The sequence below is a fragment of the Nerophis lumbriciformis genome, linkage group LG11, assembly GCF_033978685.3.
Source record: "Nerophis lumbriciformis linkage group LG11, RoL_Nlum_v2.1, whole genome shotgun sequence".
Classification (NCBI taxonomy): Eukaryota; Metazoa; Chordata; class Actinopteri; order Syngnathiformes; family Syngnathidae; genus Nerophis; species Nerophis lumbriciformis.
Genome location: NC_084558.2, coordinates 1,757,708 through 1,775,265, shown reverse-complemented (window position 1 = coordinate 1,775,265; position 17,558 = coordinate 1,757,708). Strand labels below are relative to the sequence as shown.

Genomic DNA, 17,558 nt, shown 5'->3' with positions numbered 1-17,558 from the left:
GTGTGCGCGTGTGTGTGTGTGGCCAAGTTTAAGTAGGTGCTACTTCAGCCTGGTTCCTTTGTTTGTGGTTCCTGGCTTTGACTGGACACTGATGTGCCAAAGCAAAGCGTTTATTATTTTTACTATTATTATTATTATTATTATTTGCTATTTTACCCTGCAGTGTCTTTTACTATTGCGCCTGCTTACTTAAATGAATGAAGTCACGCACACAATAAACACCTGCTCATTAATTAAAGATGAGGTGAAGGCCAAACAAACACAGAATAACATACATTTACTGTAGCAAATCGTCTTTAATTTAAACCATTCAACCTCATATAAGTCAGTTATTGTTAGATTTATATAAATATGTCTGTTTTTATTGAGAATTTGATCTAATATAATCTAATTTAATTATGTACACATTGTCTTAAACTCATGCAGTGGATAAATTATTGTTGTGTATTATGAGTGCTGTATTAATAATACTATAAATATTAGTCCATTAGTATTTAACTTTACAGTTAAAAAGTGAATTTCCCCTTGTGGAATTATAACAAGTAGAGAAAATACAATGTATTTAATGAAATATCAAAAGGAAGTAATTTCTGAGCAAGTTGCATTACTTATAAATTGAAATATAGTATGTTCTTTATTTATTTTTAACTATGACAATGGGATACATATTTTGTAGTGCATGTTTAAAATAAATCCCAACTATGTCAATTGCAAGACAATAAAACTGCAATAAACTGTTGTGTATTATGAGTGCTATGTTAATAATACTACAAATTAATTAAAATGAAATTTTACAGTTAAAAGAGTGAATTTCCCCTTGTGGAATTATAACAAGTAGAGTAAATAAAATTAATTTAAATCAAATCAAATCAAATCAACTTTATTTATAAAGCACATTTAAAATTTACCACAGGGGTAGCCAAAGTGCTGTACAATGAGCAGGTTAAAAGATAAAACGAGTACCGAGCAAACACAACACAACACAAACAGAACACGATAATTTATTGATATTTTAGTGAAATATATTTTATTTATAATTTAGTGAAATATCAAAAGGAAATAATTTCTGAGCAAGTTGCACTACTTATAAATTGAAATAAACTATGTTCTTCATTTATTTTTAACTATGACAATGGGATAAATATTCTGTAGTGCATGTTTAAAATAAATCCCAAATATGTCAATTGCAGGACAATAAAACTGCGCTGGTGTGTGCAACCTGATTTTATTAGAAATGACAAGATAGCACTAATCTAAATCTAAACTAAATTAATTTTAATTAAATCCCATCCATCCATCCATTTTCTACCGCTTGTCCCTTTTGGGGTCGCGGGGGGGGGGAGGTGCTGGAGCCTATCTCGGCTGCATTCGGGCGGAAGGCGGGGTACACCCTGGACAAGTCGCCACCTCATCGCAGGGCCAACACAGATAGACAACATTCAATCCAATCCAATCCAATCCACTTTATTTATATAGCACATTCAAACAACAAAATGTTTCCAAAGTGCTGCACAACAATATTAAAAACAATATTCAAATATTGGCCCTGTGATGAGGTGGCGACTTGTCCAGGGTGTACCCCGCCTTCCGCCTGATTGTAGCTGAGATAGGCTCCAGCTCCCCCCGCGACCCCGAAGGGATTAAGCGGTAGAAAATGGATGGATGGATATTCAAATATTATCCTTAGCTCCACCAATGACTGAATAAAAACAAAAAATAAATACATATAAAACCAATATAAAAACAATATAAAATAAATGAACTAGATTCACACCCACATTCAGATCATGCATAGAATTATATCAGTAAAAAATAAAAAATAAAAAAAAATCCCTATATAGCGATTAATATACATCCCAATATATATGGTGATCATGGAATGCCACAAATTCCTGTTTTGTGTTTTCTCAACAAACTCCACTTTGTGATGTTTTACTGTATGCCTCCTTCTGCTATAGCCAGTCACCAATAGGATCCATTACCTTTTTACCCTTCTTTCCCTCTATATTTTCCATACCACCTTTTTCTGATCACATGTCCTAAGAACCTCATTGGCCATCACTTTTACCAACTTTCTCTCAGCTCTTTGCCGAACCTCCTCGTTGTTCGGTTTGTCCATCCAGGGTTCTTTCATGTCTGATGCTACTGACCATACTTCAACGCTGGATAGACGTTACACTGAAGTACCATTCCTAGTGCTGTTGTAAAAGGGGAACATTATCACCAGACCTATGTAAGCGTCAATATATACCTTGATGTTGCAGAAAAAAGACCGTATATTTTTTTAACCGATTTCCAAACTCTAAATGGGTGAATTTTGGCGAATTAAACGCCTTTCTATTATTCGCTCTCGGAGCGATGACGTCACAACGTGGCGTCACATCGGGAAGCAATCCGCCATTTTCTCAAACACATTACAAACACAGAGTCATATCAGCTCTGTTATTTTCCGTTTTTTCGACTGTTTTCCGTACCTTGGAGACATCATGCCTCGTCGGTGTGTTGTCGGAGGGTGTAACAACACGAACAGGGACGGATTCAAGTTGCACCAGTGGCCCGAAGATGCGAAAGTGGCAAGAAATTGGACGTTTGTTCCGCACACTTTACCAACGAAAGCTATGCTACGACAGAGATGGCAAGAATGTGTGGATATCCTGCGACACTCAAAGCAGATGCATTTCCAACGGTAAAGTCAAAGAAATCTGCCGCCAGACCCCCATTGAATCTGCCGGAGTGTGTGAGCAATTCAGGGACAAAGGACCTCGGTAGCACGGCAAGCAATGGCGGCAGTTTGTTCCCGCAGACGAGCGAGCTAAACCCCCTGGATGTCTCGGCTCACACCGTCCCTTTTGCCACCGAAGATGATCAAGAGAAGAATATCGACCCTAGCTTCCCTGGCCTGCTGACATCAATTCCAAAACTGGACGGATCAGCTTTCAGGAAAAGAGCGCGGATGAGGGTATGTCTACAGAATATATTAATTGATGGAAATTGGGCTGTCTGCACTCTCAAAGTGCATGTTGTTGCCAAATGTATTTCATATGCTGTAAACCTAGTTCATAGTTGTTAGTTTCCTTTAATGCCCAACAAACACATACCAATTGTACCATATGTCCCGGCAAGAAATCTGCGTTCAAAGAACTCCGGCTTATTAGTGATTCCCAGAGCCCAAAAAAAGTCTGCGGGCTATAGAGCGTTTTCTATTGGGGCTCCAGTACTATGGAATGCCCTCCCGGTAACAATTAGAGATGCTACCTCAGTAGAAGCATTTAAGTCCCATCTTAAAACTCATTTGTATACTCTAGCCTTTAAATAGCCCCCCTGTTAGACCAGTTGATCTGCCGTTTCTTTTCTTTTCTCCTCTGCTCCCCTTTTCCTTGAGGGGGGGGGGGGGCACAGGTCCGGTGGCCATGGATGAAGTGCTGGCTGTCCAGAGTCGGGACCCGGGGTGGACCGCTCGCCTGTGCATCGGCTGGGAACATCTCTGCGCTGCTGACCCGTCTCCGCTCGGGATGGTGTCCTGCTGGCCCCACTATGGACTGGACTCTTACTATTATGTTGGATCCACTATGGACTGGACTCTCACAATATTATGTCAGACCCACTCGACATCCATTGCTTTCGGTCTCCCCTAGAGGGGGGGGGGGGGGGTTACCCACATATGCGGTCCTCACCAAGGTTTCTCATAGTCATTCACATCGACGTCCCACTGGGGTGAGTTTTTCCTTGCCCGTATGTGGGCTTTGTACCGAGGATGTCGTTGTGGCTTGTGCAGCCCTTTGAGACACTTGTGATTTAGGGCTATATAAATAAAGATTGATTGATTGATTGATTGAATCGTTGGTTAGAAGGCGATCGCCGAATTCGTCCTGGCTTTCTCCCGTGTCGCTGGCTGTCGTGTCGTTTTCGTCGGTTTCGCTTGCATACGGTTCAAACCGATATGGCTCAATAGCTTCAGTTTCTTTTTCAATTTCGTTTTCGCTACCTGCCTCCACACTACAACCATCCGTTTCAATACATGCGTAATCTGTTGAATCTCTTAAGCCGCTCAAATCCGAGTCTGAATCCGAGCTAATGTCGCTATAGCTTGCTGTTCTATGCGCCATGTTTGTTTGAGTTGGCTTCACTATGTGACGTCACAGGAAAATGGACGGGTGTATATAACGATGGTTAAAATCAGGCACTTTGAAGCTTTTTTTAGGGATATTGCGTGATGGGTAAAATTTTGAAAAAAACTTCGAAAAATAAAATAAGCCACTGGGAACTGATTTTTAATGGTTTTAACCCTTCTGAAATTGTGATAATGTTCCCTTTTAAGGATTCTGTAGTTTGGAAAAAAATAAGATAAAGATTTTCTGATTCAGTATTCATTCTCCTCCAACTATATTGACATGATGTGTTTAAAATGTGACCCCATCATGTATTCATCATTGCTCTATCTCCATTATGTGCGCCTCATGCTGGACTCTGTGTGCGAACGAGATCTAATACAAGACCTGTATTAAAATAGATAATAAATCTCAGTTTTTCATTTAAATTGGATTTTAATGTTGTTTTGACCTGTAGGTAGTTTTGCGTGACGACCCAGATCATGTCTTTTCGCACTATGATGGTACCTAGTTGCCACAGCATTAGGTACACATGCACAAACGAAGGAGATCTAATACAAGACTTGTATTAAAATAGATAATACATCTCAGTTTTGATTTTAAATTGGATTTTAATGTTGTTTTGTCCTGCAGGTAGTTCGTCTCAAGGCTCAAATCATATTGTCTTATTGTACGATAGTTTTTACAACAACCAACAACTTTAGGTACACATGCACAATCGAAGGAGATCTAATACTAGACTTTTATCAAAAAAGATAATAATGCTCATACCAATCGTTGGTTAGAAGGCGATCGCCGAATTCGTCCTCGCTTTCTCCCGTGTCGCTGGCTGTCGTGTCGTTTTCGTCGGTTTCGCTTGCATACGGTTCAAACCGATATGGCTCAGTAGCTTCAGTTTCTTCTTCAATTTCGTTTTCGCTACCTGCCTCCACACTACAACCATCCGTTTCAATACATGCGTAATCTGTTGAATCTCTTAAGCCGCTGAAATCCGAGTCTGAATCCGAGCTAATGTCGCTATATCTTGCTGTTCTATGCGCCATGTTGTTTGAGTTGGCTTCACTATGTGACGTCACAGGAAAATGGACGGGTGGTTAAAATCAGGCACTTTGAAGCTTTTTTAGGGATATTGCGTGATGGGTAAAATTTTGAAAAAAACTTCGAAAAATAAAATAAGCCACTGGGAACTGATTTTTAATGGTTTTAACCCTTCTGAAATTGTGATAATGTTCCCTTTTAAGGATTCTGTAGTTTGGAAAAAAATAAGATAAAGATTTTCTGATTCAGTATTCATTCTCCTCCAACTATATTGACATGATGTGTTTAAAATGTGACCCCATCATGTATTCATCATTGCTCTATCTCCATTATGTGCGCCTCATGCTGGACTCTGTGTGCGCCCCCCCCCCCCCCCCCCCACCTCCTCCTCTTGCTGGCATTAAGTTCAAACTTGACACTGATGTTGACTCACATTGTCACCCCTCGGTGGCCCTCTCCCTCCCTCTCTCTCTCCATCCCTCTCTCTCTCTCTCCCTCGCCATCGCTCCGAGGACAAGAGCGCCCGCAGACGCATTTTCTCTCCAGAGCACCCTCCCCTCCCCGCCGCCGCCGCCCTCTTCCACTCCCTTCCGTCTCTCTCCTCTGCACCCTCGCATGTTCGCACACGGTATTGTCAACAAAGCTGGAGAACAAGGGGGACGCGGGGGGATCAGGGTCATCAAGGTAGACGCGGGACGCCCCTCGCCTTGACACTCATTGTAAGTTGCAAACTTTTTCTTTTCTGTCGTATGATAAGTTCAACGCTGTGATTTTGGGAAAACGGGTCCATGTTGGGGTCGCTGACATTCGGCCGGAAAGTCAACACCGCCGTCCTTCTATCTAAAGCAGGGGTGTCCAAACTTTTTCCACTGAGGGCCGCACACGGAAAAATTAAAGCATGCGGGGGCCATTTTGATCTTTTTCATTCAAACCGTAACAAAATACATAGATATTTTTTTTTTACCTTTACTTCAGTTATTAAAATGTAAAAAATAAGTCAAATTATTATGTTTTAAATTTATTTAACGCGTACAGTCTCTATAATCAACTTCAGGTTGATATAAAGTCATAAAAAAAAAGGTTGTATGTCTTTTCTGTCAAAGACAACTTTGTTTTTTTAAAGTAAAACTGAAATATGCGGTATTTAGTAATTAGAGCTCTAAAAGATCAATAATGCAGGACACCATTGATTTTAATTCTTTAATATTTTTGAGTAATCACAGTGAAGTTAAATAAAATCCCACTAAATATATTTGGGAACCAAAAGGTCCCCCACTCATAAAGTGATACATTTATATTAGTTTTTGTTTTACTTTCAACACTTAAATTACAAGATCAACGTCAGATATATCTGTCGATTTTCAATCAATCAATCAATCAATCAATGTTTATTTATATAGCCCTAAATCACAAGTGTCTCAAAGGGCTGCACAAGCCACAACGACATCCTTTTTTTTTTACATTTGAACTATTATTTTGTTTGTTTTATGCTCTTTTGTCAAAGAAAACATTGATGTATTTATATGGCAACCACACAATGTATGTAATATTTTCCACATAAAACATTTTAAAATGAAATATTTTAAATAATTGGAGCCTTGAATAGGTCAATAATTCAATATAACATAGATTTTTTTTTTTTTTTTTTTTTGAGCAATGGCAAAAACAGAAAAATAAAGATAGACACAAGAAAAAAAAAACAGCCTGCATGACAGCTTTGTGTCAACATTGCAACTTTTTCTAGTTAGATTTCACCTCATTTAATCCATCCATCCATTTTCTACCGCTTGTCCCTTTTGGGGTCACGGGGGGGTGCTGGAGCCTATCTCAGCTGCATTCGGGCGGATGGCGGGGTGCACACAAGTCGACACCTCATCACAGGGCCACTTTTTTTAAATGTTTTTTTATTTTATTTTTGCAATAGCATTTCCAGAATGTGTGGCGGGCCGGTAAACAATTAGCTGCGGGCCGCACTTTGGACACCCCTGATCTAAAGCATCTAAAACATCGGGTAAAGATACGACGAGACGGAAGTGTGTTGAATTTGGACGCAAACAATGATATGAGTGTTGACTTTCGCCACCATTTTATGCGGAGTTCTTCTAACCCGAACCCTAATGGATGTCTACCGTGCACGCCGGGCGTTATCAGCAAAGCTAAAAGCCAGTAGCATAATAAATGTCATGGCTTCCAGAGTGGCTTCTAATGTACCTTGGCTCCCAAAGGTATACCAGCATTCCAATGTATAACACACACACACGCTATGACAGCCGGCATGTAACTAACTCCATTTCTGTCTGCCATCATGAGGCTAATTCGCCACAATGCCGACCATGTGTGAACTCATGCGATATGAACCCCTCCTCCTTCTTGTCGTCGTCCTCGCTCCTTCCCCCCCCCCCCTGCCCCCTTGCAGGAGGACGAGTCGGAGGATCGAAGGGACGGCGCCAGGAGCCCAAAGTGACAGTAAACAGGGGGCGAGCACGCACACACGGCAGGACTGCTGCTTTGCTCTCCATGGTGGTCGGGACACTTGTAGTATGTATGAGAAGTTAACCATGCTCAACCTGCAGAGTGGCTCTAACTGGAGCGGGCCTAACAACTGGTACCATGACCCCACCGGTGTACAGACTCAACACAGCACAGGTGAGACCTTTTTACAAGAGACGCTTGAAAAGGACTTTTCACCACGGCCATTTTTTTTCCACCCAGTGTCCGAGGGCTGCCTGCTGGATACGGAAGGCGGCATGGGAGGTGAGGCGGTAGGAGTCGGAGGAGGAGGAGGAGGAGGAGGAGGAGGAGGAGGAGGAGGCCCAGGCCGAGGGGGAGGCGTGCCCGTGGAGAGGGACGAGGGCGAGGAGTCGCAACTGAGGCTGCAGCTCAAGCGGAAGCTGCAGAGGAACCGCACCAGCTTCACGCAGGAGCAGATCGAGGCGCTGGAGAAAGGTCAGGACACAGCACGCAAACGTCGCTATCATGCTTTACGGTCAGGCGGCTCGTCCTGACTCACAGCGTGTTGCATTGGCTTCAGGCAAGGGCCTCCAAAGTGCTGCCTGGAGGCTATTTGCGCCCCCAAAAGAAATAAAGCTCCATTATTAAAAAGTTGAAATGTCAGGCGACTGAAAGCTGTTTGCTGTTTTTTTAGATAAATTCAAATCAAATCAAATCAACTTTATTTATAGAGCACATTTAAAATTTACCACAGGGGTAGCCAAAGTGCTGTACAATGAGCAGGTTCAAAGATAAAGCGAGTACCGAGCAAACACAACACAACACAAACAGAACACGATAAAAAATAAATAATTAAAATAGAATTAATAAAAACATAAAAACAGGATCACAGCAGGTGTATTATGGGGCGCCATTGCAGGATGGATATCACTCAGTGTTAAAAGCCATGGAATAAAAGTATGTTTTTAAGAGAGATTTAAAAACAGGAAGAGAGGAGGCTTGTCTAACACTCAGGGGTAGGTCGTTCCAGAGCTTGGGAGCAGCAACGGCGAAAGCTCTGTCACCTCTAAGCTTCAGCCTTGTGTCGGGGACCGTCAACAGCAGCTGATCGGCTGATCTTAAGGATCGGGTGGGGCAGTAAGGCTGAAGGAGGTCGGAGAGATAGGTTGGCGCGAGGTTGTTTAGACATTTAAAAACAAATAAAAGGAGTTTAAAATGTATTCGGTAACGCACAGGGAGCCAGTGAAGGGACGCTAAAATAGGGGTGATGTGCTCACGTCTGCGGGTCTGTGTTAGCAGACGAGCAGCAGAGTTCTGCACGAGCTGCAGGCGGGCGAGGGAGGCCTGGCTAATGCCAACATACAGGGCATTACAATAATCAAGACGAGTCGAGATAAAAGCGTGGATTAATTTCTCAAGATCATGTCTTGATAGAAGCGGTTTCACTTTCGCTATTTGGCGTAATTGATAAAAGCTTTTTTGAACGACGCTGCTGATTTGTTTTTCGAATTTAAAATCTGAGTCATAAAATTATACAAACATATCTTGACCTACATTGATTCGGATTTGTGCTCAATTAAGCTAAGGTGATAAATATCCACTGCTCACTAGGGTTACCATGTCTGAGTTATGGTGTAGAAATATGGGGAAACAACTCAAATGAATTGTAAATATCGTGTAAAAAAATATACAAGTAGCAAGAAACACGCCAATAATGAATAAAGCAAAACATGTTCCGGACCAAAAATCACTTCATATTCTCTACTGCTCGCTAGTGTTACCATATCTGAGTTATTGTGTAGAAATATGGGGAAACGACCAGGGCTCAGAAAATCTGCAGAGACATACCAAGGACTGTTTTCACTGCTGGACTCTAGAAAGAGGTTCCGCCGCCTCCGAATCAGAACCTCCAGGTTCTGTAGCAGCTTCTTCCCTCAGGCCGTAAGACTCTTGAACGCATCATAATTAAATTATCCCCTCAACTCCCGCCAAAATGGATTAACTCGCTGAAAAAGTGCCATATATTTATCTGTACAGTAATCTATTTATTTATTTATATATATTTATATATATTTATTTATTTTATATGTATATTTATATATATTTTATATATATATATATATATATATATATATATATATATATATATATATATATATATATATATATATATATATATATATATATGTATGTGTGGGGAAAAAAAATCACAAGACTATTTCATCTCTACAGGCCTGTTTCATGAGGGGGGGGTACCCTCAATCGTCAGGAGATTTTAATGGGAGCATTCGCATACCATGGTTTATATAGGGCACAGAGTGGGTGGGTACAGGCTGGCCTAGGGGCGTGGTGATTGGCTCATGTGTTACCTAGGAGGTGTTTCCGTCTATGGCGGCATGTTGTTACAATTTCGCTGCGCTTGTTGAGGGATGACAGGTCTGGATGGTAAATAATAAACAGTTTCCTATATAAACCATGGTATGCGAATGCTACCATTAAAATCTCCTGACGATTGAGGGTACCCCCCCTCATGAAACAGGCCTGTAGAGATGAAATAGTCTTGTGATTTTTTTTCCCACACATACATATATTGCGCTCTACTACGGTATCGAGCACTATTTTTTGGATAACCTTATTAAGACATATATATATATATATATATATATATATATATATATATATATATATATATATATATACATGCACCTTATTGCTTTTTTTTTTATCCTGCACTACCATGAGCTTATGTAACAAAATTATCTGTGCTGTAAAGTTCACATTTCAAATTTGAATGACAATAAAAAGGAAGTCTAGTCCAAAAGTACACTTCATTCACTAACTGTGTTACAAAAAAGATCAATTAGAATAATACATAATGTTGGATATAGAGAACATACAACCCCTTTATTTATTGAATCACAATTATTTAAATTCAATGATTTGGTGCATTTGCAAACAGCTAAAATGATGTATAAAGCAAACTATAACCTGCTACCCAAGAATGCACAACAATTCTTCTCAACAAAAGAGGAGAAATATAACCTTAGAGGAACATCTAATTTAAAACATTTGTATGCACGTACAACACTTAAAACCTTTAGTATATCAGTATGTGGAATTCAATGATGGAATGGATTAAGTAAATCAATCAAACAAAGCACCAAAATGATTCACTTTAAGAGACTGTTCAAACTACGAGTGTTCACAAAGTACACAGAACAGGAATTATGAGGAACATCTTGAAAAAAAAAATATTATTATTATTTTTTTTTTTATTGAGACAAAGATTATTTAAGTATTTAATATTTCTATGCTTACTATGGTATATTATTTATTTATTATATATTTGTTCACTGTTCTGTTACAGAGAACAAGGAAATTGGATACAATTGCTGTGGTATGAAAAGGGGTAGGATTAAATAAGCTCTGCTTCTTCCTACTCCTTTTCGGATGTGCTGTAGTAAAACAACTGGAATTGTGTGCTGCATTACATTGTATCGTATGCATGTTCGAAATAAACTGAAACTGAAACTGAAACTGAAACTGAAACTGAAAGATGGCCCCTGCATCCTTTTACTATGATGTGGAAAAAGTTTGGATCGCCCTATGTTAAGGGGAACAGACTGCAGGCGAATGAGATTAAAAAAGATTACAACCTTTAATTTTAATTTTTTAATTGCAGTCTAATGTTGTTTTGACCTGCTTGTAGTTTGCGTGACGACCCAAATCTTGTCCTTTCATACTGTGATGGTACCTACTGGCCACAGCATTAGGTACGCATGCACAATCGAACGAGATCTAATACAAGACCTGTATTAAAATAGATAATAAATCTCAGTTTTTCATTTAAATTGGATTTTAATGTTGTTTTGACCTGTAGGTAGTTTTGCGTGACGACCCAGATCATGTCTTTTCGCACTATGATGGTACCTAGTTGCCACAGCATTAGGTACACATGCACAAACGAAGGAGATCTAATACAAGACTTGTATTAAAATAGATAATACATCTCAGTTTTGATTTTAAATTGGATTTTAATGTTGTTTTGTCCTGCGGGTAGTTCGTCTGAAGGCTCAAATCATATTGTCTTATTGTACGATAGTTTTTACAACAACCAACAACTTTAGGTACACATGCACAATCGAAGGAGATCTAATACTAGACTTTTATCAAAAAAGATAATAATGCTCAGTTGTATTTTTGAGTCTAATGTCGTTTTGACCTACAGGCAGTTTATATAAAGGCCCAAATTGTACTGTCTATTTTTAGTGTGATTTTACATACTGGCCGCAACATCACAGTACACACGCAAAATCAAATGTGATATAATTGAAGGCCTGTATTAAAAAATATATTAATGCTCAGTTTTTATTTTAAATTACAGTCTAATGTTGTTTGACCTCCAGGTAGTTTGTGTGAAGACCCAAATTGTATTGTTTTTTTCAAACTGTGATTGTACATACTGGCCACAACATTAGGTACACATGCACATTCAAATGAGATGTAAAACAAGACCTGTATAAAAAAAAATATAATGCTCAATTTTGTCAAATTGCAATCTAATGTAGTTTGACTTACGAGTAGTTTATATGAAGGCCCAATTTTTTTTGTAGGGTGATTATACATACTGGCAACAACATTAGGCACACGTGCACAATCAAATTTGATGTAATACGAGACCTGAATAAAAAATAAAGATAATTGTGTTCAGGTTTTTATTTATTTATGATCCAATATTGTTTTGACATGCAAGTAGTTTGTATAGAGGCCCAAATATTATTGTGTATTTGTAGGGTGATTGTACATACTGGCCACAACATTAGGTACACATACACAATCAAATGAGATCTAATTGCAAAACCTGTATACAAATTGTAATGCTCTGTTATGTTTTTGAATTGCATGCTATTGTTCAAAGGCCCACATCTTATTGTCTTTTTCTAGCGTGATATATACATACTTGCCGCAACATTAGGTACACATGCACAATCGAGTGACATCCAACTCAAGTCTGGTACTAATTTAGCAATGCGCCACATCGTACTGAGAGCATTTTATAATATTTTTTTTCTCCTAAATTAAGTTAATTGGGCGTTAGAAAAGGTCTCTTTGGGCAAAAACCAGAAAATGAACATTGGTAATTGAATACCACTTTGAGTACTGTTATTAAATTGTGCAGGCATCCCTAATTAAATGTCCAGTGAGAGCATATTATCACACTTCCAGCAATCAACCCCGGTCGCTCCTGAAGATAAATTAAGACCACGACTACAGTATTGGACCTTCTCCCAAAAAAAGGCCCCCTGGCTGCATAAACAGAGTTTTGATAAAGCATCATTACTGCAACTGCATTATGCAGTAAGATAAGTCTGCTCATATGCACATAGAGAGAGAAAGCCAGAGAGAGGCATCAGAATCCCACCCTTGACTGGATATGGCTGCAGCGGGCCCCTCCAGCGAAATAAGGACGCAATGTCCACTGTGCAGCCGAGTGGAAGTGTATCAGTGTGGTCACTCCGTGCAAATGACATTAATGAGGTACACTGACCTCAGTGCACGGCCGAGGCACAATAACAATCATGTGTTGACACAGACGCCAATTATAACCAAGCCAATTAGAACAATTTGCCGGACAGGCTTAATTTATGGGGTGTGTGCAATATGGATTTGTTAAGCATGTGCGAAATGGCTACATGGGAAATTACCAAATTGTACGAAACAGATTTAATAATGCCTCCCTTCAAAATGAAACACAGATGTGCTCAAAGTTTTATAATTATTAGACAAATGACTTCAAAGTTTTGCAACCAATCTTGCTCAAATTTGACACCCTATAGGTGTGTACCAGATTAGTCGGTAATTGTGTTCAACACCCTAAAGTTATTCTGTAGAGCAGGCCTGGGCAAATATTTTGACTCGGGGGGCCACATTTAGAGAAAAAAATGTGTCTGGGGGCTAGTATATCTATTTTTAGGAACACTAATACAAAACCTCACAATAATGTCTGACTGAATGCTAAAAACGTCATGACAGACCGCCTTAAAAAACGTAATGGAATTTTACATTTTTCTATGAACCATAAAACACTGAATATTGACAAAATATGAACGTCACACCGTTTTCGATAGACATATTTGACAATCAAGTGGAACGCAACAGAAATGCAACAAACAGTGACATGGGTACAAAATAAACCCACCTACAATCTGATACGTCTGATATTTGCTGAATTTACACCAGGGATCAATAAAGTACTTTCTATTCTATTCTATTCTATATATCAGTAAGTTTTAGAACTTTGTTGTGAAAATCTCCTTCCGCGTCTGTGGAAACGCTTCCCGTCCACACTGCTTGGTGCCTCGTCTGAGCTGCTGTGACGTAGATTACCATAGTAACTAATTAGATTACCATAGTAACTGGTATATCATCCATAAGCACAGATTCCAACCATTGAAATACTTTGTATAGTTGAAGAATTACGGTCATTCACTGCACATCATAATGGCAGCTACAGTTTCCATCTTAAAGATCTAAAAAAATTACTTGGGAATGTCCGGCGGGCCAGATTGAAAAGCTCAACGGGCCACATGTGGCCCCCGGGCCTTAATTTGCCCAGGTCTGCTGTAGAGAATGCTTCAAGTCAGTCCTGATTAATGAGAACACCACCATGTGGTGTATTTGTCAGAGAAGTAATAGCACAGGCATTACAGTAGGGGTGCATGTTGACATATTTTTGGCCTTTTAGTAGTAAAGATAGCTTTCATATATTTCATATGAATCTGTAGCTACAGTATAGATTGTGTGGGTGTACCTATGTCGATGATATCCACGAACCAAAAATGGTTCTTTTGCAGGTTTGCATTTGTCGATGATCATTTTAAAATAACATCGTCACATACAGGGAGTGTGGTCGAATACAAAAATAAAAAAAATAAAAAAATCCATGTCCTTTTTAGGAGCCAAAATGTTGATGACAAAAGTAGAAAACCTGTGGGGACTTCAGAGCCCCACTTTGAAATAAAAATGCTTAGGCAGCTCCTCATCTTGAGTCCCTTCATTTGAACTTTCCGCATGTTCCATCACCATCTATAATTCATACAAAGTGCAACAGATAAATATTTCAAAAACGGTTGTAAGGATACATTGCTCAGCCTCCTTGATTTGTGTTTCCCACGGAACGTTTAATTAGTCAACAGTGATATAATGCAGGAAACTGAAAAAAAAACAAAAAACACGTACTGTAGGTAATGATTTAAATCAGGGGTCACCAACCTTTTTGAAACCAAGAGCTACTTCTTGGGTACTGATTAATGCGAAGGGCTACCAGTTTGATACACACTTAAATAAATTGCCAGAAATAGCCAATTTGCTCAATTTATCTTTAACTCTATGTTATTATTAATAATTAATGATATTTATCTTTGTGGAAACACTGATCATCTTAATGATTTCTCACAATAAATATATATAGAAACAGATAAATATCAATATGCAACACTTTATTTTTTATATTTTCTCTAAGTGCACATTTTTCAAATTGAACATTTTCAAATGATCACTTCTAAGACAGTCTTGTCAAATCACAATATCCCATTTTAACTAGCTAGCCACTAACATTTTTTTTTTAACAAATCATGAATTACTTTGCACCATGTTTGTACAAATAAAAACTCTTGTAAAATACAAAAGTCAACTCTCAGATTTTTAAATAAATCATGTCACACTTTGAACTGGACACCAAATCTGTTATCTGTTTGTCAGTTAGTGAAGAGTCTTTAAAATATTTTCTTGGATTTTCAAATTCTATTTGAGTTTTGTCTCTCTTAGAATTAAAAATGTCGAGCAAAGCGAGACCAGCTTGCTAGTAAATAAATAAAATGTAAAAAATAGAGGCAGCTCACTCATAAGTGCTGCTATTTGAGCTATTTTTAGAACAGGCCAGCGGGCTACTCATCTGGTCCTTATGGGCTACCTGGCAGAGGTGTGGACTCGAGTCACATGACTTGGACTCGAGTCAGACTCGAGTCATGAATTTGATGACTTTAGACTCGACTTGACAAAATGTAAAAAGACTTGCAACTCGACTTAGACTTTAACATCAATGACTTGTGACTTCACTTGGACTTGAGCCTTTTGAATTGACATGACTTGACGTGACTTGCTACTTTCCCCAAAACCCAAAGATGAAAAAGTTATTCGGGAGCGCTCCGTATTTTTCATTGTGTACTTGTCTATCAGCGTTGCGTGTGTCAGCTGGTGTGGTCTCAGTACAACAGCCAATCAAATTAGATCTACTTTGTTTTCATCACACAGCATTCATCCAATCAAATTGCAGGACAACCAACGAAGAAGACATGTCCAAACCACACGCCAGTGAACAAAAAATGATACCTAAAATAATTTTGTTTGGGTATAAAAATTACGAGGTGGTCAACACAAAACGGTTTGCAGTATGCAACACATGCGGTTCGAAAATGACTGATGGAGAGGCAACAACTTCCAACTTCGTCCGGCATTTGAAGTTGCACAAAGAACGGTAAGTTTTGAATGTAAGATAACGTTTATTGGCTAAGTAACGTGACTTTTATTTGCTGTGTAGTTAAATCAGTGAGGCTGTAAACTCACTGCTAACGTTATAACGTTATTGCAAACACGGGAATCTGTTGCAGTTCACTACCTTATTCATACTTTTTGTTCAGTGATTTTTTTTAAGCAGGGTTACGTTAGTCAATATATCACACGTAACGTTAGACGGCGGTCAGCAGCACCGCGTATTTTAGCCACCTAAAAAAAGACAAAAATAGTAAAATAAAGGTCAGTTAAAATGTATACTATACTATGAATGTGTGTACCGTTTTAGCTAGCTTTCTGACATACTGTTGGTTGTTTACCTCAGTGGTCCCCAACCACCGGGCCGCGGCCCGGTACTGGTCCGTGGATCGTTTGGTATCGGGCCGCACAAGAAATAATTTTTTTTTTTTTTTTTTTTTTTTTAATTAAATCAACATAAAAAACACAAGATACACTTACAAGTAGTGCACCAACCCAAAACAACTCTCCCCCCCCTTTTGTTCTGGGCATTGAACATGAAGACTCTTCCTTCACTGTTCCGAGTGGCCATGAGAGTCTTGGCAGTGCCTGCCTCCAGTGCTCCAGTGGAGCGAGTTTTCAGCCATGGTGGCATCATACTACGCCCCCATCGTGCACAAATGACTGACAGACTCTTGGCTAATTTGGTCTTTTGCAAATGCAATGCAGCATAGGGCCCTGACATATAAAAAGTACAACTTTTTTGTTATGCTCACGTATATGTCATGTTTTTTCAATGTTAACACTTTTGTACAAATAAGTACATTTGCACTTTATTTTTCAATGTGTTTGTTCTGTAAAGGAATGAGTTAATGTTTAAAATGACTGGTTAATAGTGCTATTATAAAGTGCAATGTCAGCACAATTTTCTTTCCTGCAATTTAAAATGCACTTGTTTTAATAAATAAATACAGCGTTTGAAAAGCATACACAATCTGTGTTAATATATTAGTCTGTGGTTAAAAGGATTTGAAAGGACTCGAAACTCAAAATGCAGGACTTAGGACTTGACTTGAGACTTTCCAGTCTTGACTTTGGACTTGACTCGGGGCTTGCCTGTCTTGACTCGGGACTTGACTCGGACTTGAGGGCAAAGACTTGAGACTTACTTGTGACTTGCAAAACAATGACTTGGTCCCACCTCTGCTACCTGGTGCCCGCGGGCACCACGTTGGTGACCCCTGATTTAAATTAATCTTATCCCAAGGCAAATGTGGTTCTTTTTCTTGCATTCTTGTACTGAACGCTGCACGACTTGTATCTGCTTCACAGAGTTTGAAAGGACACATTACCCAGATGTCTTTGCAAGGGAGAGACTGGCCAATAAGATTGATCTACCTGAAGCCAGGATACAGGTGAGCACGCTGGACC

General features: G+C 39.2%; 1 protein-coding gene across 1 annotated transcript in view; it reads left to right on the top strand.

Moving 5' to 3' along the window:
• Window positions 1–5,698: 5,698 nt before the first annotated feature.
• Window positions 5,699–17,558, top strand: part of mmp25b (matrix metallopeptidase 25b) — a 67,324-nt gene continuing 55,464 nt past the window's right edge. The window contains exons 1-4 of the mRNA XM_061967877.1: window positions 5,699–5,866; window positions 7,564–7,793; window positions 7,860–8,093; window positions 17,460–17,542. Coding sequence (XP_061823861.1) covers window positions 7,688–7,793; window positions 7,860–8,093; window positions 17,460–17,542 — 423 coding nt within the window. The 5' untranslated portion in view covers window positions 5,699–5,866; window positions 7,564–7,687. The remainder of the gene's footprint in view (window positions 5,867–7,563; window positions 7,794–7,859; window positions 8,094–17,459; window positions 17,543–17,558) is intronic.